This window comes from Rhinopithecus bieti, unplaced genomic scaffold (genome assembly GCF_001698545.2).
Source record: "Rhinopithecus bieti isolate Rb0 unplaced genomic scaffold, ASM169854v2 scaffold_5626, whole genome shotgun sequence".
Taxonomy (NCBI): Eukaryota; Metazoa; Chordata; class Mammalia; order Primates; family Cercopithecidae; genus Rhinopithecus; species Rhinopithecus bieti.
In genome coordinates this window covers 1,247,519-1,270,188 of record NW_016805666.1, presented here as the reverse complement: position 1 = coordinate 1,270,188, position 22,670 = coordinate 1,247,519, and the positions used below count along the sequence as shown (strand labels likewise).

At 41.6% G+C, this 22,670-nt stretch overlaps 1 protein-coding gene and 1 long non-coding RNA gene across 2 annotated transcripts in view; both read left to right on the top strand.

Moving 5' to 3' along the window:
- Nucleotides 1-1,246, top strand: part of LOC108530455 (uncharacterized) — a 12,936-nt gene extending 11,690 nt beyond the window's left edge. The window contains exon 3 of the long non-coding RNA XR_001885839.1: nt 1,119-1,246. This is a non-coding gene — a long non-coding RNA (uncharacterized LOC108530455). The remainder of the gene's footprint in view (nt 1-1,118) is intronic.
- Nucleotides 1,247-14,955: 13,709 nt separating this feature from the next.
- On the top strand, nt 14,956-16,447 carry SST (somatostatin). Its single transcript, XM_017873413.1, has 2 exons — nt 14,956-15,217; nt 16,076-16,447. Exons 1-2 carry the CDS (start codon nt 15,080-15,082, stop codon nt 16,286-16,288), a joined length of 351 nt encoding a protein of 116 aa, XP_017728902.1. The 5' UTR covers nt 14,956-15,079; the 3' UTR covers nt 16,289-16,447.
- Nucleotides 16,448-22,670: the final 6,223 nt, after the last annotated feature.

Here is a 22,670-nt window from a genome sequence, read left to right as displayed (position 1 = left end):
TTTTTTTGAGACGGAGTCTTGCTCTGTCGCCCGGCTGGAGTGCAGTGGCTGGATCTCTGCTCACTGCAAGCTCTGCCTCCCAGGTTCACGCCATTCTCCTGCCTCAGCCTCCGGAGTAGCTGGGACTACAGGCGCCTGCCACCTCGCCCGGCTAGTTTTTTGCATTTTAGTAGAGATGGGGTTCACCGTGTTAGCCAAGATGGTCTCGATCTCCTGACCTCGTAATCCACCCGTCTCGGCCTCCCAAAGTGCTGGGATTACAGGCTTGAGCCACCGCGCCCAGCCTAAAAGAGGTACTTTTCTAGCTGTGGAAGACCACTAGTTGTCTCATAATATCTGTTGTCCCTTTTCCCCACAGGAGTAAGATTTTAGCTGGGCACAAGGCCTTGTAGAATAAAGACTACTTTTCCCAGACTGCTTTGCAGCTGGGTATGGCTATGTGACTAAATTCTGGCCAATGGAATATAAATTACACAGAAGTTGTATGTGAAAAATTTAGAAAAACTTTCAAAACAATGTTTAGATCGTCTATTGCTGTGTAACTGACCATCCCAAAATTTAGTAACACAAAATGACAGCAATCATTTCCTTATCTCTTGTGGTTGCTGTGAGCCAGAAATATGGGAATGTGTTCTGATTGTGGGTGTTTTGTGGAATTGCAGTCAGACAGTGGCTGCAGTTGCAACCAGTGTTTAGGGCTGGCTGGGTAACTCTTTTCCTTCACTGGGTCTTGAGACTTCTCCAGGTAGTCTCTCCATATGGAGGAAGTCTCTTGGACTTGCTCACAGCATGGCCACCTTGGGGCAATTAAACTGGTCTAGTGGCTGAGGGCAATAAGAATGAATATTTCAGTGGGGAAAGCAGAAGTAAAAATTTATTTTATGACTTAGCTTGGAACTCACATAGTGTCAATCCTAATATAGCCTATTAATATAGCCTATTAATCAAAACAGTCGTAAAATCTGCCTAGTTTTAAAGACTGGGGGCAAAGACCCTATCTTTCAATAGAAGATATGTCAAAATCATATTGTAAGAAGAACATCACTATAATGATCATTGGAAAATATCACCTCCTATAGATGGTGACCACGTGTTTCACTTTCATCTTTATTCTTTAGTTTTCCTATCCTGCTGCCTCAACACAGATGTTACCATCTTTGATCATGGTCAAGACCACACACAGGAGAGGAACAAAATAGAAGTTACCTTGGTAGCTAATATCATGCCTTATTAGCCCTGAACCATCAACCAGAAATTTTGTATGAGGGAGAAATAAACTTCTCTGCTTTTAAAGCCATGGTTATTTATTTGTCATTTGAAGCTCAACATAACCACAACTAGTGTATCAGGCTCATCTCTCAGGTCATCAACTTGTACGCTGGCACTGTGGTCCAACGTAGAAGTGGTCACAGGGCACTGGTCCCATAGCACTATGTGTTGCTTTGAAACACACTGGGCATTTTTACTCTTCCCTGTCCTCAAACATATGGATCTCCAAGCTTTCAATTCTTGGGCTCCCAATCTTCACCGAAAGTTTGCTTATTCCCTTTATTTAAGTCCCACAACAAATGCCATTCTTTAGGAAGTAGTCTTTGACACCCTGAGACAGCATTAAGGACATTGGAACATCATCTGGCACATTGCCACAACCTGTTTCTGGACTCTGCACTTAATGAGTTCATCCTGTTTTGTATGATAGCTGTTAGCACGTCTCCATAGCTCCTGCTCTGTTATACATTTCTTGAGGGGAAGAAGCATTTTACTCTTATCTTTACGATCATCCTGCTCGGCTGTTTTCCAGTGCATTTATCTCAGAGTCTTGGTGTTCAATGTTTAAATGTTTTTGTTCTACGAATCTCTGTTAAACTTTCTCTATGAAGAGATTTTTTATTCATGATTTTGTTTTTTTTCCCCTAAAAAGCTCCCTACCCCATACCAAATTGTATAAGTTCCAGGTCTCCAAATATCAGGATCCACTTCTTCCAGGAAGATACGAAATTGGAAATGCTCTCTAAGGAGCAAGTAGATTTTGATAGAAGGAGATGGGCACAAATGTATTGCATACAGATGGAACAAGACAAGCAGTTTGAGACTGAAATCTGTGGACCATTTTAGAAAATGGTGAGCACATATGTTTTCTGAAGGGTGAAGCACCAGTGGGAAATAAAACTGAAGGAGGAGAAATTGGAACTACATCCTTAAGGGCTTCAAAAACCTGCATAAGGAGTGTGGGTATTTTTTGGAAACTGATTTGTATTTGAAGTTTTGAAGGGAGACAATGATATGATCAGATGTGTATTCAGAGTTGGACTCAGACGGTACAGTATAGAATAAATTGGAAGCGACTAGGTTAGCAGTTAGTGGCAGATGAGAGTGGAGGGAAGGGCTGGATCAATGATGAGAAAGCTAGTTAGGAAGATTTTAAAACAGTTTACAGGAGACCTAATATGGTTCTGAATCAGAGTGGCAGCCCATTATGATGACAATGGAGAGAGACTAAGCAGAAACACACACCTAAAGAAGAATTTACAAGATGTGAGTAGTAAGATGTGGCTTCAGAAAGGCAGGACAGGCAATGGTAAGACCAGAGGTTAAAGTCAATATGCATTCAACGTCTCACAAGTATCTTGCATTAGTATTTTCCAGGCAATTTTCTAGGGAAGCCATGACAGGAAGGCAAGTTCTTTTTGATGTTTGCTTTTGTTTTTGTTTCTGGCAGAGTCTCACTCTGTCACCCAGGCTGGAGTGCAGTGATGCAGTCATGGCTCGCTGCAGCCTCTATCTCCCAGGCTCAGGTGATCCTTCCACCTCAGCCTCCCAAGTAGCTGGGACTTACAGGTGCATGCCAACATGCCCAACTAAATTTTAAAACTTATTTTTTTGTGTGTGTGGAGACAGAGACTCACTGTGTTCACCAGGCTGGTCTCAAACTCTTGGGCTCAAATGATCCTCTCACTTTGGCCACCCAAAGTGTTGGGATTATAGGCGTGAGTCATAGCTCCTGGCGAGAAGGCACAGTTTTTGTTGTTGAGGAAAGTCATTTTACAACAAAGCCTTTTGCAAGGAGCCAGACTTACAAACATACTATTGACAGACAATAAGATAATTGCTGTCATAAGCAAGCAAACCACAACAACAAACCACAAGGAGATTGTCTCGTTTCAGAATTATTTAGTTCTGGGAGCCTATGTTGTAGGTTCTTAGAAGATGGTGTATGTTTTTTGCATCAGTCTCCTCTGAAGTTGTCAAGAGTGTGCAGAAATGTCCAGCCTTTTTTTTTTTTGAGACAGAGTTTTGCTCTTGTCGCCCAGGCTGGAGTGCAGTGGCGCAATCTCGGCTCGCTGCAAGCTCCACCTCCCTGGTTCAAGCAATCCTCCTGCCTCAGCCTCCCAAGTAGCTGGGATTACAGGCATGGGCCACCACACCCGGCTAATTTTTTTTGTATGTTTAGTAGAGATGGGGGTTTTGCCATGTTGGGCAGTTTGTCTCGAGCTCCTGACCTCAGGTGATCCACCCGCCTTGGCCTCCCAAAATGCTGGGATTACAGGCGTGAGCCTCCGCACCTGGCCCAGCCTCTTAAAGAAGAAAATAAGGATTAGGGTCTGAAGGAACAGCTCCAGATAGACATGGAATCTAAGGACTGGAGGAGACTGGGAAGTTATCTCGTGCACTCATTGCTAACCGTGGGAATCTTTTCTGACTGGAGCTTATCCTGCCTCTCCCTGGTTCTAAGAACACAGGTTTTCTGCTGAACTTGTTCTCTTGTTAAGAACCCAAAGCTAACGTCTGTTTCCATGTGACTCCTGCTTTCAAATGCGGCTTAGACAATAGTTTATTATTATTATTTTCCTCTAAGGCATGGCATTGGTTCACCAATTTATCAGAAAGTTTTTATGAGAAGGAACTGCAGAGCTAAGGTAAACAGGAGACAGCAGTGATTCCCCTTAAGCGAAGCAGTTGGTGATATAAACAGGTCGAAAGCTGAGTTGAGGCACAATATGCCTGAGAAAGGTAGGCTTGATCTTATCTTTCCTTTAATGCTGTGGGAAGGGAGAAAAACCCTGAAACTCTTCATATTTATGTTGTTAGCATTCAGAGAAAGCACCCACCTGCCACATATTTACTGTGCAGCTTTGGGCAAATCATTGTACTCTTCTGGGCTTTTATCTTCACACCTAACCCACCACCTCTACGGACATGCTACACCTGTTTTCCAGTCTTAACAACTGATGAGCATAACATTTGAGGAATCTTTGGGAGAAAAAATTCCAACATGTCCGCAGTTGGGATTGAGCTGATTGAGGCATGTCTTCCAGAAGCGAGTGTGGTGGAGTGGGGTCTTGCAATAGGAGCAACATTACAAGAGCAGACTCTAGGGCTTCTCAGTCTAATCTAATCTTTAAGAAGAAGGTGTTTAGTAGAATGGGCCCGACTCTATGAAAAAGCATGGGGTTTGGAAGGGAGCAGTGGTCCCAGGCATGGTGTGGAACTGACTCAAATCCAGCTCTGTCTGATCCCCTTGGAGCTTGGGGAAAGGCGAGGTGTGGCTAGTATATGTGTTTCTTGTGACTGCTGTGATAAATTGCCACAAACCAGTAGCTTGGAACAATGAAAATGGATTCTCTTGCCGTTCTGGGGGTCAGAAATCTGAAATCGAGGTGTCAGCAAAGCCACACTCTTTCCAATTCTACCCTATAGGGTAGAATTATTCATTGTCTCTTCTCACTTCTGGTGGCTCCAGGTATTCTTGGGCTTGGGTTGTGTCCCCTCACTCAGTGTCTGACTTCATGTGGCCTTCGTCTCTATGTCTGTGTCTTCTCTTCTGTCTCTTGTAAGTATCCTTATCTTTGGATTTAGGATCTACCTGGATAATCCAGGATGCTTTTATCTGAAGATCCTCAACTTACTTATATCTGCAAAGATCCTTTTGTTTTTTTTCCTAAATAAAGTCGCACTCACAGGTTCCTGGAGTTCTAACGTGGACATGTCTTTTGTGGGCCACCATTCAGCCCACTGCTTTTGGTAAACACTGCTGTCTTAACAACCAGGGGCCTAAGCAGCTCTGCGGCGAGACCCTCTAAAAAGATGGAACGCAGAGGAGAGAAATAAGAGAAGATGAGAGTTCTAGCATCCCAGGACAGCAAGGAATGTTGTCCTGTGACTCTTTAGGATTGAGCAGCCATGGAGAGAATGGCAGCCTAGAAGCTCCAAGTGCCAGCCAAGTGCATGCAAGTGGGCCATGGCCCAAGGCAGTGCATTCCAAACTCATACTGGTGACTCAAGAGTGGATCACACACTTAATGACCCAGTTACAACCTGCGTTAAACAGAAAAATAAACAAAATAGAAAATAATGGGAATATCATAGTTTATTGTAAGAAAGAAAGGTAAATATTGTTTTGAGAAATGTATGTGTGGGCATGCGTGAGGGCACTGGATCATGATGTAAAATGTCTTCCTCACATAAGTTCCCATCAGAAAATTTGAAAGCCACCTGTGTATGAGACTCTACCATGGCTCTTTACAGCAACATGAAGAGAGCTGTGGGTCAGGGAATTGTCCTCAGTTCTGGGCACAACATTGATATTGACCTGAGACCCAGGGAGCTCTGGCCAGGCACAGAAACAATGTCCTGGATAGCCACAAGAGGGAGCACTCAACTCATTCGAAACCTCCTTTGGAGCCCTCCCTGCCTCATGACCAGAAGGTGACCTTGCAAAGAAACTGAGATATGGGTGAAAAAAAAAAGTGTGTGTGTGTTGGGGGGGGGGGGGGGATTAGGCCAAAAAAACCTGAGACCAGTTAAAAATGTGACATCAATTGTAAGTACAGGTTTGTGAGGCTGGGAAGCTTTCAGATTACATGCAAAAGGAAGGTTTGTATTAAATCTCCAGTTTTTGAACACTGTTTCCCCTTGAAACCCTTTGTTTCTGTGAGATTTTATGGCAGAATCCTAATCAATGAAATAGTATCCCTGTCACAGGTATCCTCCCCATGTTGACAGTCCCTGAGGACTGTGTGCAGAGAACTCTAAACCTAATTAGGGGAGCTATAATGAATACGCTGAATTAGAAGGTATCTGTAGTCCCTGTTAGTGCTGATTCTTTGATTTTATGACTCAGAACAAAAATCTATAAAAGCTACCAAATCTTGTCTTCTTTTTGAAGCCAAGTATCTGAATGCCCAGCCCAGACACTGGCACCAAGTGTTTAATAATTGAACGTTTGAAGGAAGAGTTTATTTTGCGTGCTTCTCTGCAACTGCAGCAGCAGTAACCTAGTGCATAGTGAGCACCCTTTTTAATAGTGAGCACTCTTAAAAAGTTGTTGGGTAAATAAAAGAATGAACGACATCCTGCCCTAAAATTTTAGATGACGCCTTCTATCAGTCAAGCCAGCAGAGGGCAGGAGAACTCAGCTTAACCACAGCATCCTCTCCGGTGGGCGGAAGCGCTCCAGAAGCATGCGCTGAGCAGCAGGTCTGGTTGTTTTGTAAGATTAGGAAATGCACAGCCAGAAAAGGATAAAGACACAAAGCATGAAGGTCCAACCCGGGGATCTCGAAATCTCTGCACATGAACCTCCAGAGCTTTCTCTGTAGACTAATACCCTTATCAGGCAATGGGATTTGGCTTTAGGTTGACTGTCAGGTACATAGAGAACAGGACAGGAATTGCCAATCTTGCAACAGGATTTCAACCACTTGGTTGGAGAGATTCAAGGAACCTCACAGTGTACTTGTGTCATGGAGAGAAGATAAGATTAAAAATCAGAGGTTCAGCTGGGCATGGAGGCTCACAGCACTTTGGGAGACCAAGGCAGGTGGATCACGAGGTCAAGAGATTGAGACCACCCTGGTGAATGTGGTAAAACCCCATCTCTACTAAAAATACAAAAATTAGCTGGGTGTGATGGTGCACACCTGTAATCCCAGCTACTTGGGAGGCTGAGGCAGGAGAATCTCTTGAACGCGGGAGGCAGAGGTTGCAGTGAGCTGAGATCACACCACTGCACTCGAGTCTGGGTGACAGAGCAAGACTCCATCTCAAAAATGAAAACGGAAACAAACGAACAAACAAACAAACAGAAAACAGAGGCTCTGACTCTGAAACCAGTTATGTGGCCTCGAGAGAGCTCCTTTCCTTCTCTTGGCTTTGGTTTTTCCATACGTAAACTGAGGGGTAGGACTAGATCATTTTTTAGGTTCTGTTCAGTAGGTGGACCCTTTGTGGCTTCAGTCCTGCCCCTGCCCTCAACTCTACGGGGTAATAACAGGAAAGTCAATGAAGCAGGTGCTTTAGCTTCAACAAGTCAAAGCCAACATCATCGCCCCTGGTGTTCTCAAGAGGGAAAAGGGGAGTAGTGGTTGAGTAAGAAGAGACAAATAGGAGCCAGAAAAATAAAAAGAAAAATGAGACAGAGGATTGACAGGGACAAGAGTAAAGCAAAAAAAAGGAAGAAAATAGAGACAAATATAAGAGAAAGATGACAGGGAGAGGGAAGAAGAAACAGAGCTGAGTGAGGTAAGAGAGGAATGACAGTGGGCAGTGGTTTATGACCTACTAGTTTTCTAGGGTGGTAAAAATCCAGTTTCAGACTAGAATTAAGCTTTTAAAAGACACAGATCTCTGAGCCCAGCCCAGACCTATGAATCAGAATCACTTCAGTTGGGATCCAAGCATCTGTCACTTATAAATGTTTCTCAGGCAATCCTGGTGTGAAGCCAAGGTTAGGAACCACCTGTCTAGAGTAATACTAGTAAGTTTGAGTGTGAGAAAATTGGAACTGTTGCAGAGATACTTTCATTCCATGGGGATTTTGTGTTTATGTGGCTTCTATCATACTTTTCAAAATGGAGGTTTCTGGATCAAGTCAAAGGGGAACTTTGCCATGTATTTTCCACTGTTCCAGGGGACGGGCCCATTGATATCTGGCCTCATTTTCCGGACCCTGCACTGGAGGGATCTGACCAAGATAACACCTCCCCTGTTGACTGCCTTGGGAAGGCTCATGGAAAACCTCAGGTTTAATGCCTTGTTTTAGGAAGGAAAATAGGTCAAGTAAAGTAGGAGATATTCTCTGGGCGGCATAGTGGGGTGGAACACTGTTCAATTTTATTTAATCGGGAAGCCCTGAGCAGAAATCAGAGCAACAAGTGTGAAGCTTCTGGAGAGTCCAATGGACTCACAAAGAGAAAGGGAAGCTGAGAGAATTAGGAACAAAACTTCCTTACATATCTCACCTTTCCTCTGAGAAAGGAAACGCTGGAGCGACAGTGAGGGCTCAGACATCAGCCCAGCTGCACACTAGCTACGTAACTTAGGCCTCCATTTCCTTGCCTGGTTGGGGTCATTATGTTATTAACACACTTAAGCAATTGTGAAATACTACATAGAGGTGAGTTAGCACTGTTGTTCACTTCTATGTGCACCAGGAACATATGCCTATTTCAGTGGTAAACAGATCTTTCCTCCCTTGGCCTTCCAATCAATATGAAGACTCTTACATTTTCAGTGACTATGTTAGCATACTCACATGACAAATTCAGTTAGTTCTTAATATATAGGAACATTTACACTGAGCCTCAGCATTTAGATTTTTGTCCTTTCTGAAGCTCAGAGATGACTAAGGGATCAATAGATATGTGTTCCTGAAAGTATCGGCTACCTAGGGTTGGGGGCTGTGTGTGTTTGTGTGTGTCAAGTAATACAGACCTCAGTTAGCTGCCGTTCATTATGCTTGTCCTACTTACAGAATCCACAGAGACCCACAAATAAGGACAGAGAAATTTGTCTTCAACTCAACCATCATTTTTCAACAAATACTCTGTTCTTAACATTTTCATAGTCACCAAGGAGAAAATAAAGGTAGTTGAGACAAGGGTTCTACCCTCAGCGAGCCTCGAGACTTTTATTTTTATTTTTTGAGATGGAGTTTTTGCTCTGTTGTCTGGGCTGGAGTGCAGTGGCATGATCTCGACTCACTGCAGCCTCTGGCTCCTGGGTTCAAGTGATTCTCCTGCCTCAGTCTCCCAAGTAGAAGGGATTATAGGCACCCGCCACAATGCCTGGCTGATTTTTTGTATTTTTAAAATTTTTAGTAGAGATGGGTTTCACCATGTTAGCCAGGGTGGTCTCGAACTCCTGACCTCAAGTGATCCACCTGCCTTGGCCTCCCAAGAGCCTTGACACTTTTAGATGAGATGTACAGACTCCCAAGGAACAGAAATATGTGAGGATCTCTGCTAGGGGCATGAAAGGCACACTTTTGGACACAGGAGTGGGCCCCGTTGATTCTAAGTGAGAAGCTCTTGGAAATATCTTAGAATAGGCTACATTATCTTATTAGTTAGAGATGGGTTAAAGATATTCCAGGATAGGAAACGGCATGTGCAAATGGAGATGGGAGGGTACAGGGAAGAGTGAGTGTTTAGAGGGATTAGGAGGGCTGGCAGACAAGGAACCATGAAGAGGGAGACTCATGGGAAAGTCACAAAGGAAACACAACTGTCAGGCTGCTGTGTGTGCATTTGAACACACTGGCACTGGGGACTCATTTAAAGCTTTTGAGCTGGAAAGTGACAGGATAGGAGACTGCTGCAAGAAATGAGCCTGAGATGTCACCACCCATCCCTCTCCAAGGAACAGGTAACCTTACAGGTCTTTGCCCTTTATTACCTAAAGCAATCACTTCGGCCTAGGCTTTGTGGAAGTTGGTGAAAGTCAATTTGGCAGGGAAGTCTGTCTCTTCTACCATCAGCAGTTCCAGGGGCTTGAGCTGGGAATTTTCCAGCTGAATGGAAGCCCTTGGAGGGTTGCAAGTTTTAATTCTTGTGCTCCATGATGGTGGGATTGCTTAGAAGAAAAGGTCCCTATGCGATGTTCATCCATGCACCCTTGAAGAGTCTATATGCTCATAGCCTACCACCATCCCCAACAACTCATCTCACGCAATCTGTCTTCTGCTGCATAGTTTCTGACTCCAAATTGGTCTCCTTCTCCCAGCTTTACTTAAATCAAACCTTCCACTTGCCAGCTATAAATCTAGAAGACAATTCAACAAATGAATCCACATTAAAATGTTAATAGTTACTAAGTTTTAATGTATTATACCTCCTAGGTAAGTACATGTAAGGGAGAAGAGAGTATTTTCTAATGGAAGGATTTCAGCACCTATCTGCTGCATTTCTGTGAGATCTTCCTAGACCTTTAAATCACACCCGACACATTCCCACTGAGAAAGGCCTGCATGCTTCTTGGGTCAGAGGCTCAGCAGGGTCTCCAGCTCCCAAAGTGATTGACTGGTTCTTTGGAATCACCTTCGGCTTAGGACTGGTTGCCTCCATCTGAGCAGCAATAAGAAAACCTGTGACATTTTATGGACTACCAAGCATTTTCACTTACATTGTCTTATTTGGTTCTCAAATCTTGTTTGAGAAAAAGAGGATTGTCAGGTCCATTTTAAGCAGATGCAAACTGAGTACTTAAGCCTGGGGCCTCAGACTCCCAACCCATGACTGTTTATGCTGTTCCATGTTGCTTCTCCTCACTGACTTTATTTCTCACTGTCTTCTGTCTGGAAAATAAAATGGTTTTCTACTTGCAAAATGTCCAGGGGAAGTTTTTGGCATAAACCCACTTCCTGACCTCTCTGGAATTTGTAAAACTTGAAGGCATTTGAGAGATCATCTGGATGACTCTCTAGGCATTGTTGATGGTTCTTCTCATTTCCTTAACTCAATATCCAAATAAACCATCATTGTATCCTGCTTACTATACTTCAAAATGAACTTTAAGTCTAACCAGTCCTCATCTTCTTCATGGCTACCACCTTCGCCCCAAACATCATCTTATGTCACCTGAACTAGGTCTAGAGCACAGGATCCCCAGTAAAAAAAAACAGCTGGCCACGGGACATTTCAAATAAAATCTGTGTTCCTTTTGCCCTGGCTCCTCTTCTTTCTTAAACACTTCTTAGACTCTGAGGTTATCTCCTTTCTTGAGCTCTTGTGCTCCTACAATTAATTCCCCACTGAGCAGAAGGCATTATTTTTAAAAGAATCAAATCAGGTCAGTTTTCTTGCTCAGAAGGGTTTCCCTGCCACAACCTTCAAGGCTCTCTGTGATCTGGTCCTGGCCTGCCTTGCTGACCTCATCTCCTAACCGTCTCTGCTTTAACCACTCTGTTCAAGTCTTTGCCTTGTTGCTGCTGTTTGCATTTACCAAGCATACTTCTGCCTCAGGTCTTTGCACTGATTGTCCTTCCACCTGAGTTGGAGATATCTTTATTCAGATATTTGCATGGCTAACTCCCTTGCCTCAAAGAGCTCTGTTCAAAGAGCTCCTCCTCAGAAGCATCTTCCCCCTACCATTATGCTCTATACTTTGCTTTAACCCTAATATATTTGAACATACATTGATTAATATGTTTATTCTTTGTCTTTCTCAGAAGAACTATGGCTATCCAGTTCACTGCTGTATCATCGGCGTCAGTCTAGCAAAACTTCTCAGGAATTAGCTGTAGAAAGAGGTTGAGTGAATCAATTTTATGGATGGAGAAATTGAGGTCCAGAGTGAGAAGGGCAGGTCAGTAGCAGAAGCAAGACTCAAGAATACATCTTCTAATAGGCCTGGGAAATGCCCTCTGCACCCAGCCTCCTTTCTGGTATTACATAAAAACCAGATTCTCTTCCAATATAAAATTCTCATCTTGAGAAAATGGTAACATCTTAACAATAATAGTACATTCTAGTTTACCTTTTTATTTCCTCAAATTTATACTCATCAATTATCAGAGCTGGAGGGAACCACAAAGATGACCTGCCAAGTTTTGTTTTGCAAATAAAGAACCAAGGCCCAGAGAGGATGTCCCATGGTTCGTTGTGGCAGAACCAGACTAGAGCCCAGGTCTCTCGACTCCCACTACAGACACTTTCTCCTTCCTTGCATTGTTTAACACTGAATGTCTATGTCTATTCACAGATTATGTTGCTTTGTATTAAAATAAGTTTCTACTCCTTATATTGGCAGGTAGTCATGCCAAAATGTATATCCCACAAGGGAGGTGGGAAATCATATCCTGTCCAGAAAAAACTGCACATGAAAGAGGCCTGGATGCCTTCTAGAGGTGCATGCATCCCGGCTGCAGACTGCTCAGCCAGGAATCTCTGGCATCTCTGAGTCAGGGAAGCATGAGGCATTCTCAAGTGAAGTAACATTCTCCCTGTGACCATGCCACTTCCTGCCTGTGTGCCCTTGTGTAAGGCACTGAAGGTCTAAGGACCTCAGTTTCCTCCTCTGTGAGGTGGGAATAGCATGCCTTAAAGTACTGGATGAGAAAGTGCTTTGTGAGCCACAGAGGATTGGGTAAGGATTCCTAGTGAGCTCAGTTGGTCCGGGAAATAGGGTCCCCAATACAACCACAAACCACTTTTCCCTTCCAGCTTTGAGACTTGGGAGAGATGCCCTGGGGGTTGATTGCAGAAGGCTCAGATTGGGAAAGTTTGAAGTGCTTTATGCTAAACCAACCTTTAAGCTATAACTCACCATGGAGGGATCAAGGGAGAATTTGTGTCCCTTTTTGTCCTGGCTTCTCTAATAAGTGGTTCTTAGACTCATAATTCTCCAGGAAGTAAAAATGATAAAAGCAAAACCCATAAGTCATCTCATTTACAGCCTCAGCTCTTCAGCAGGGTGTGAGGGAAGCAACTCTTTACTATTCATAAGTAGGCACTTAAACAGATAGAGATCATGAAGTGTTTTGTTTGTTTGTTTTTGGTGAGAAGCAGCTGAAGAGGGAAGAAGAAAGAGAAAAGGAGAGACAGGAGAAGGAGAGATGTCTTGAGGCAGAGACTGGGATAGGCCCTGGCTAAGCAGGGAGAGAAGGCAGGGAAAGAGCCAGGCTGAACCAGACCAAAGTCAGAAAATGATTGAGAAGGGCAAGGAAAACAAAGGAATGAGGATACAGAGTCAAGAAAGAAGACAAAAGAAGGATTGAATGAGGAAAATTCTGAAAGATAAATTTGCAGAAAGGTTAAGGAAAAGGAGGAAGAAGGAGGAGAAAGTGTAGAGGGAGAGGACAGGGATGGGGAAGGAGGGGAGCAAGCATCTAGGGAAGGTGAGAGAAGAGATCCTAGAGCACAGGGGAAGATGGGGAGCTGCTATTTGTTCTTCAACTGGCTCCTGCTTTAGAAAAATCCTCCTTTCCTACTCAGTGGGAATGCCGAAGACCACATCCTGGATACAGGAGATGTGAGATCATTTGGAGGTACCGAGGGACAGTCACACTGATAGAACTATACTCTGAGTCCTTAGTCAGGGGCCAGAGAGAGTTGCAAGATTTAGAGAATATAACATGTATTTCCTAGGGCTGGGTTCCACAGCTCCGTATTCATTGATCTCTTACACTACTCTGACACATGTGAATGACTTTTTAATGCCCCACTTTGTGCTTAGTCTTGTCAAGACCTGGAAGCTTTAACACTTCTTGCTGTGCATTTCCTCTTTGCCTTGGATTACAGGCACAAAAAGAAATAGTGACAATTATTCAAGCCATTCAGGATACTTCCCAAACCTTTATGCCTTCTGCCTCTCAACACTGTGGTTCAGGTCTAAGTACTGAGAATATTTTAATACATAATGTGAGCTTTGCATGGTTTCCGGAGATGCAGCATATCTTTTTAGCTAATATTGGCTTTTTTGAAGCTCATAAGATATCAGCTCTTAAAGATCCTGTAGGGATCGTCTCGTCCATGCTAGGAAATTAGCTGGTCCTTCCTCAGTAAGGAACTATTTAGATAAAAGCAGTCAGAACTCTGGCCTGAACAGCAAACATTTAACCAGAGTTCAATCAGAATTCAAGGACAGATTTTCTTAAACTTTCTTTGTGTCTAGGAGATCAGGCAGAACTGAATTTAAAAATCTTTTGATCCTTTCCCACTATAGATACACAATAGTGGTCACATATGTTCTGGGAGTTCCTAGACTTTTATATGTCTAAACTGGGGCCTACTGACATAAAACTACGCCTACTGGCCAGGAATCTGTTAGAAAACTCAGAGCTCGGTAGAAGAAACTCTGGCTTTGGAATGTGAAGGTCTGGTTTTGCTCAAAGTATGCAATATGTGAATGAGAACAATTTACTGACCATTACTCGGCCTTACGGATTCAAATTCTGAGGTTTATTGGATAATTTCTTAGATTGCCTTCCAGCTCTAAATTTCTCAGTACCAAAATGAAGTCAATTTCAATCTCTCTGTCTCTCTCCCTCCCATACATATACACACACTCATACATACATATGGTCACAATAGAAAGGCAGGTAGACCAGAAGTCTCAGTTACTGAGAAACAGGGAGGGAGAGTGAGCCCGAGGTACCTTCTCCCCCATTTTAGAGAAGAGTGAAGTTCTTTCAGAGCCTTGTTACATCTTCAAGACTTTTGATGAGATAATGGAGGAAATAAAGAGCACGCAGTCCTTTTACTGTCCATATTTCATTCCCAGATCTGTTATTAGAAGAATGATTCTGATCTCCACCTGCCATACACATGTCCTTTTGCATTTGTCGGGCCTTCCTAAAATGTTTGAGTATGATGACAGATGGAGTTGTCTGGGTACATTTATGTGCATTTAAGGGTGATAGTGTATTTGCTCTTTAAGGGCTGAGTGTTTGAGCCTCTGTTTGTGTGTAATTGAGTGTGCATGTGTGGGAGTGAAATTATGGAATGTGTATGCTCATAGCACTGAGTGAAAATAAAAGATTGTATAAATCGTGGGGCTTGTGGAATTGTGTGTCCCTGTGGGTGTGCAGTATTTTTTTTTTAAGTAAGACACTTTAGATCTTGTCGCCTCCCCTGTCTTCTGTGATTGATTTTGCGAGACTAATGGTGCGTAAAAGGGCTGGTGAGATCTGGGGGCGCCTCCTAGCCTGACGTCAAGAGAGAGTTTAAAACCGAGGGAGACGGTTGAGAGCACACAAGCCGCTTTAGGAGTCGCGAGGTTCGGAGCCATCGCTGCTGCCTGCTGATCCGCGCCTAGAGTTTGACCAGCCACTCTTCAGCTCAGCTTTCCCGGCGCCGCCGAGATGCTGTCCTGCCGCCTCCAGTGCGCGCTGGCTGCGCTGTCCATCGTCCTGGCCCTGGGCGGTGTCACCGGCGCTCCCTCGGACCCCAGACTCCGTCAGTTTCTGCAGAAGTCCCTGGCTGCTGCCGCAGGGAAGCAGGTAAGGAGACTCCCTCGACGTCTCCCGGATTCTCCAGCCCTCCCTTACTCTTGCTCCTGCCCCACTGGTTTGGACGTAAGGGATGCTCAATCCTTCTAAAGAGTTTAGGTGCTTTTCTGGGTCCCTCATCTCTCAAAGCTCTTGAGAAAACTTTCAAAGGCTAGAATCCCCTTCTAACTCTTTTTTTCCCCATGATAAGCGGAGTCGGTCACAGTTCAGGTGAGTTCTTACTTGGTATTCAAGAAAATTCCAAGACCTGGGTAGTTGTCTGGGCACAAAGCGATGATGGCGTCTATCCCTGGTGCTGACCCTGGGAAGCGCTGACCCAGGTGCTGAAACGCAGACCTCTGAAGCTGCTACCTCTTAGCGCATCTCACGTCTAAAAGTCGGGACTAGGGCAAAGGGGCACTCTAAAGACCGAACGCAGTATGTTCGAGATTGTGAGATGTCTCGTTCCCCTGCAGTTTACTTGGTAAAATGGTAAATCAATTCTACTTTGTAGCTCGTGATATGAAAATTGAATTAAATTGTTGGCACACACTTTATCTTACCAGAATGGTCTTAATGTGTGTGTGTGTCTGTGTGTGTGTGCGTGTGTGTGTGTTTTAAGTCTACAGGGACAGAAAGGTTGCAGAAACATTTGAGCTCTTAAAGCCTTTTTATGTAACTTGGTAATTATAGCAATTACCCTGATTTTTATATCCTTGATTGATTTTAAATGTGACAAAAAATGCGCAGCTGTAAAAACTGGATTTTGTGTGTGACCAAATCTGTTCTTTAATTTAGGCTTTTCAATTTTTTTCCATTGTCCTCCCTCATTCTCTTTCTCTCTTTTGCTATCCCTTCTGCCATATACAGGAACTGGCCAAGTACTTCTTGGCAGAGCTGCTGTCTGAACCCAACCAGACGGAGAATGATGCCCTGGAACCCGAAGATCTGTCCCAGGCTGCTGAGCAGGATGAAATGAGGCTTGAGCTGCAGAGATCTGCTAACTCAAACCCGGCTATGGCACCCCGAGAACGCAAAGCTGGCTGCAAGAATTTCTTCTGGAAGACTTTCACATCCTGTTAGCTTTCTTAATTAGTAAAGTCCATACCAGACCTCTGATCCCTCACCCCTAAACCCCATCTCTCTTTCCTAATCCTCCAAATCCTCAGCGAGACCCTTGCATTAGAAATTGAAGACTGTAAATATAAAATAAAATTATGGTGAAATTATGAAAAATGTGAATTTGATTTCTATTGAGTAAATCTTTCTGTTCAATAATACATAATAAGCTTGAGTGGTGGTTTCAGTAAAGTTATTGGAGATAGGCACTCCAATGTTCACAAACATCTATTTAAGATTCTCAGTGGCAATAAAGTTTATGTTTTAAATGATAACTATTATAACATGAGTCACTTTAAACCTAAATAATTTCACATAACTCTATGAATTCAAACTTTAATTCAATGATAATTACTGGGAGGGGCTGACACAAACATTAATTACATATTAAATACACCTAAATTATATGTTGGACTATTGAAATGAGTGTGTGTGAATAGTTAGGCTGAAAAATCCAACTATCTACCAGGTTGATATGTAAAATACATAACATAAGAAAAGATGGAAGGAAAAAAGTAATTTAGTGGTTGAGAAAAAGTCTAGCTTAAATACCTAACATGAGATTCTGAATTTGTTTCTAGTTTGCAAACATTTATCTAGAGAAATACCATTGCTTTTGTATCTTCTTTGACAATCCTCTCTAATTGAACAGTGCTAAATGACTGTTTTAAAAGCAAGCTTTTAAGATATTTTTTTCTCAGGGAGAAATATTGCTTTTATTGTAAGATTCCTTCTGGATGTACTATAGGTTGCAAGAAATGCACGTTGGTTTACCTCACTGAATGCTATCCATATTGCAGGTATTGGAGCTCAAAACCATAATTAGGAAATAGCTGAAGGAGACATCTCTAGTATTCTCTTAATTTTATCAATATGGGAGTCAAATAAAAACACAAAAATTATTCTTAAATACTCAGTAAAGGTGGTAGTCTTATAGCAACATGCCAAATGGGACCACTCAAGACAGAAATGGAAACATTGCTAATTTAATTTACAGAGATCTAAAGAGATATCCTTTGGGGGATGTGTGTTTTAGCTATCAACTGCATTTCTGCATAGCTACCGGAATAAAAACCAAACATAAATATCCAGGCTCAATATAAATCCTTGTAGTATAAACTAACTGGTAGTATCATAAAAACATTTAAGAAGAGCTTAATATTTTATAGAAAATATTTGTGTTAGATAATACACATTTGAATGTGGCTGGCTTAGAGGAAGTTAATTTCTGAACAGCTGATCAAACAAAAGAAAAAAAATCCAAGCCACTTTACTAATCTCTGTGAAAACAGAACATCCTTTGATGCTCTGGTATATCTTTTATTTACAAGACACTTAGGTGTGGGGATTAATGCATGTCCGCTTATGGGATCTGTCTGTGCTAAATGCCTTATGTACATCTGGCTATCAAAAAAACCTCAGTGGAGTAATAGCATCATATGATAATTAAAGCACAGATGAAAACACAACTTAATGATTTTCTGGGCCGTGTATGAGTGTCAGGGGATTTCGAGTTTTTAGTACCATCTTTGTTGTCAGTTCTCAATAGTAGTACAAAAATAATTGGCTTGGGAGGCTGAGGTGGTGGCATCACGAGGTCAGGAGATTGAGACCATCCTGGTTAACACGGTGAAACCCGTCTCTAGTAAAAAAAAATACAAAAAATTAGCCAGGTGTGGTGGCAGGTACCTGTAGTCTCAGCTACTTGGGAGGCTGAGGCAGGAGAATGGCGTGAACCCGGGAGGCGGAGGTTGCAGTGAGCCGAGATAGCACCACTGTGCTCCAGCCTGGGCAACAGAGTGAGACTCCGTCAAAAAAAAAAAAAAAAAAAAAAAAAAAAAAAAGAAAGAAAGAGAGAGAGAGAGAGAAAGAAAGAAAATAATTGGCAAGAATTATGTAGTCATGCGCTCACATACATACATATTTTTAAAGCTTAAATTGAGTAAAACATCTGAACACAATCAACTATCTTTCAGCCTCAGTTTGCCCACTTTTGTAAGCAGAGGGTCATATTAGAAAAGGCACTCATGTCTCTTTTAGATGTGACTGACGACTGCCATTTTGTGCTTTGACATTGACAAGGGTGCTCAAGGGGGGCTGATTTTGGGCTGTTTTAAGTAATATATAGAGTATAGCTTTGTTCTGCTTTGTTTTATTTTACATATACAGAGGATCTTGCTTTTTACTTCCTATTTAGTTCATTTGAGTTCCCTTTAAGTCTGATTCACTGAAAGAGCCTAGCATTCTAGCCTATTTATTACCTAGCCACAGTAAATCATCTATATATTTTCCTTCTTCCCTGCCACAACCACGTGCTTCAGCCATCCTGAGCAGCCTGGTATTTCTTTTAATGAAAAAAATTGAGCTAGGTGTTCTTTACTGCTGGACCTTACTTTCCCCACCTGAAACTAGGCACACAGCAGAACTAACCCCTAGCATTTATGAGGATTCACTGAGACCATGTATCTAAAGTTCTTAGTACACGCTGAACAGTAAATAAATGTTAGATGTTACAACTGATGTCAACTTTTTTTCTCATATGTGGTATGCTTCCCAGCCTCTCTTTCTTTGCGTTTGCTATTTCCTGCTGTTTCCATGGGATAAACCTAATCTAGTCTTGAAAGTCCATATTACATACTTCTTGCCTGTAAAATTCTTGCTTTATACCCTCAAGTGGAATACCTGCCTTCTCTGATCTGTGTCTTAATCTGTGTCTCTTTCATGGTGCTTATTTATCACTTTGAACCATTCATGATAGTTGCATGAATGTATGGAGAAGAGTGAGTGAGTGTTTGTGTGTAAACTTCCTTTGAATAGATATGTGTCTGATTCATATTTATGGTCCACTCAGAATCTCATACAGTGTCTTATGTGTAATAGTGTCTCAGTGTTCATTGAAAAAGTGAGTGAATGATCTATGAACTTACAGTGTCTAGTGAAATAAATCTCTATTTAGGAGGAGGCAACATTCTTATTGCTTTAGTTGGCATAGGAAAACGACATCAGTGGCCATTTTATGTGATGCTAGTGTGATGACAGAAATAGCACATAGTTATGATTTTAATAACCACTAAAGCATGTGGTTAGCAGACTCAGTCATTTTGGAAGCTTCAACCAGTTCAATTTTCCTTAACCATGGTACAAAACCCTTGGCAGGGCTGCTTAACTGTCCACCAACTATGAGGCTCACAGTTATAGAAAATTAGATTCACTAACCTTTTTCTCACATTTGTTTATTTCAAGATCATGTAGATCCATTTTTGACCCTAATACATGGCACTTTTCTTGGCCTTGACTGAAACTATTCTCAACATATTGACAATTCAGTTTTATAGTGACACAAAGTATACCTTTAATTCTAAGTATCCAATATGAAAGGAGGCTCAGAAATGATATTGTCCTCACCACTTATGTTACTGCAAGATGACTTGGAGAGATTAAGGTTTCTAAGAAACCAGTAAGTTGCCACAGAGTTTGAACAAAGCTAGACTCTCCCTCTCCTATCTCAGGGTTATTTTGATTATTCCACTACACTGTCCCTCAAGGAATCTACCATTCTAGATAATTGCTATGTTTTATTAGTCTGATGTGAATACTAATTCTGTTCCTGGAGCTTCCTTACCCTCCACTAAACAGTTTGTTTTCTTCTGAAAGGGAACAAGACATTTGGTACAAAATAACTTGTACATTAGGAAGAAGTGGTGAAGGCATTGAATAGGAAGAAAAGAAACTCAAGGGACTGTCTTTCACTAGATTAGACCCAAGAAATAAAGGATGCTTCTGTCCTGGAGTGGAAAAGAAGTGGCTGTCCCAGAAAATAGAAAATTTTTAAAATAAAGAAATAGTAGTGTGCCTTGAGAGGTAGTCTTCAAATCAGTCATGGTTCACAACCACAAAACTAAGAAGGAAACACTTTGATGACCACACCCCTGGCTCTTTAGTAAATGAGAATGAATGCTTTAATTCCAGGGGTTCTTCTTTTTATCACCTAAAATGTGCCTCAATGTCAAGGATGTGCTGGAAACTGGGAAACAAAGTTTACATGTCAAGGACCCTGCTTTCAGGAAGCTGAGTCGAATAGGTAACATACATTCATAAAAAGTAACCAAATGCTATGATGGAAGTTTGTACAGAGTGCTAGGAAATGACTCCTGCAGGAGTTGGGAAAAGCTGTCAATGACTCCTCTCTCTCTCTGTGTCTCTCTCACTAAACTATTTTCTTATTGGTTTTAATTATGTTTTAGAAGTCTACATGGTTTTATTCTGCATGAAGTGAATAAGTTATAGGTATAACGATGTAGTATACACTTTGATAACATAATCCACATTAGCTTGAAATGAGTTAATATTTCTCTTTTGTATATGAAGAAACGGAGAATCAAAGAGATTAAGTAACTTGCCAAAGGTGTCCCCAGCTGCTTAAAAGTAGAGATGAAACCAGGTCATCTGATTTCCAATCCCGTGCTCTTCCTACTGTATCTTAGGGAAAAGAGCAGAGTTAAAGGAAAATTGTAACTTGCTAGGCAAATTAAGAATAGATCAGCTCTAGGCCATGTAACTTAGCTCTTCAATTTATAATACAAATGGGTATTACTACTCTATTATTGCTAGAGGAGAAAGTGATTTAGGCTCTGGGATTGGGATTTCATTTTGTGACTTTACTAGGGGCATTATTTCCAAGGAATTATTTGTAACCTTTCTTCTCATATATTCAATGTCATAGCTTTAACTTTACTAAATGAATGAATGGATAGACAAATAAAAAATAAAATCAGTGACCTCATGTTTTAAGCACTCCTTTTCTCATTAAATTCCTCATACCCAGGTTTTAGTACAACTCAGAATGTGGGCACATTTCGCCTTAAGCAACTGCAAATCGACTGGCCACAGTCTTTACTGCACAGGCCATGATATCTGCCTCTGTCATGACTGGGTAGTAGCCACGTCTTCCACCCTCTGACCTTGTAGGTGTACCTGTAAAAAGTTGGCCTGAGCTGAAATCTGGAGAGGTAGTTCATATACCTCTCAGGGTCTCTTATGAATATTCTAGGTCACATAAGTAGTAAGGGGTCTCATATAAATATTCTAGGTCACAGAAATTGCTAAATTATTAGCTTCACATGTCTTCAGAATATAGTACATTAGGATGATGAAGTTGTTATCCAGATATTAAATAGTACTATTAATATAAATAATATTTCAAAGAAATTCAGACATTTAAGGTAAAGTTCAAATAGTTAAGAAAGGTAATGCATTTCTAGTTAATTGCTGCTTAATTCTATCTTTCCTGTATAAAAAACCTGAAAGTACATTTTTATTTCCAATGCTGCATTAAGGTCAGATGACACACTTTATGAAGGAAAATATTAGAGTGCCCTAAAACTGCTGTACTTGGGTATCAATTTGTTCAGCTACAAAATGCACATCATGAGAGTTAAAATTCTATATGTAGTATATTCTATACTATATGTAGTAAATTCTATATGGAGTAGGACATAATTTTCCCCTCACTTTTCCACGTACTTTTGCTCAACCCCCAAACAAGGATGGAAAGCAACGATTTTACTAAACTTCTCATCACTCCCTTCTTCATCACCATTTTTGTTTGTAATTATACATGGATTAGCAGGACGGACTCATGTGTAAGACCCCTAATCAAGTTCTGCAGTCTTTGCAAAGTCTTCTGGAATTCCTCAGCAATCAGGCTCTTTCTCTCATCGGAATTACCAAACACTTACTTTTGGGTTACTTGTTTTCATTGCAGCAAACTGATTTCTGAAGTTGTTGCTGCTGCCTTCCGTCTTCATTCTCCTCTCCTTCTTCCTCTTTCTCTTCCCAGTTTTTCTTTTCTAATACACACTTTGAGTAAACCACCCCTCTGTGTATTCTCAGCAGTGTGGTTGAAATGGACTCCATTTCCAGTTCAGGAATGATATTAGAATGGATTAAGCCAATTAGAATATATCATCCCCTAGACATAGGGATTGGTTTACCTATAGTCACATGACCATAAACTTCTCTGGGCACTACTGGGACATCTGATGGTTCTGATAGTGGATGAAGAGGTAGTCCTGAGAGCTTCTGTCAATCATATTAAGATTTTCTCTGCAGTTTGAAAGCCTGTGTTGTAGAAGACAGAGTGGAGAGATGTAATAAAATTGGGTATTTTGTGTACTTATTAAAGTACAATATTAACCTTAATTTTGAAAAAAACCTCACCATTGTATTTTTTGGTATGTATGATCCAGTAAGTTCTCTTTATTTTTTAAAAGTCATTTGGGTAAGATTTTCCTTTACTTTTAACGGAATTTTTCTTATTCACATGCACCTAGTGCTATCTTGTGTT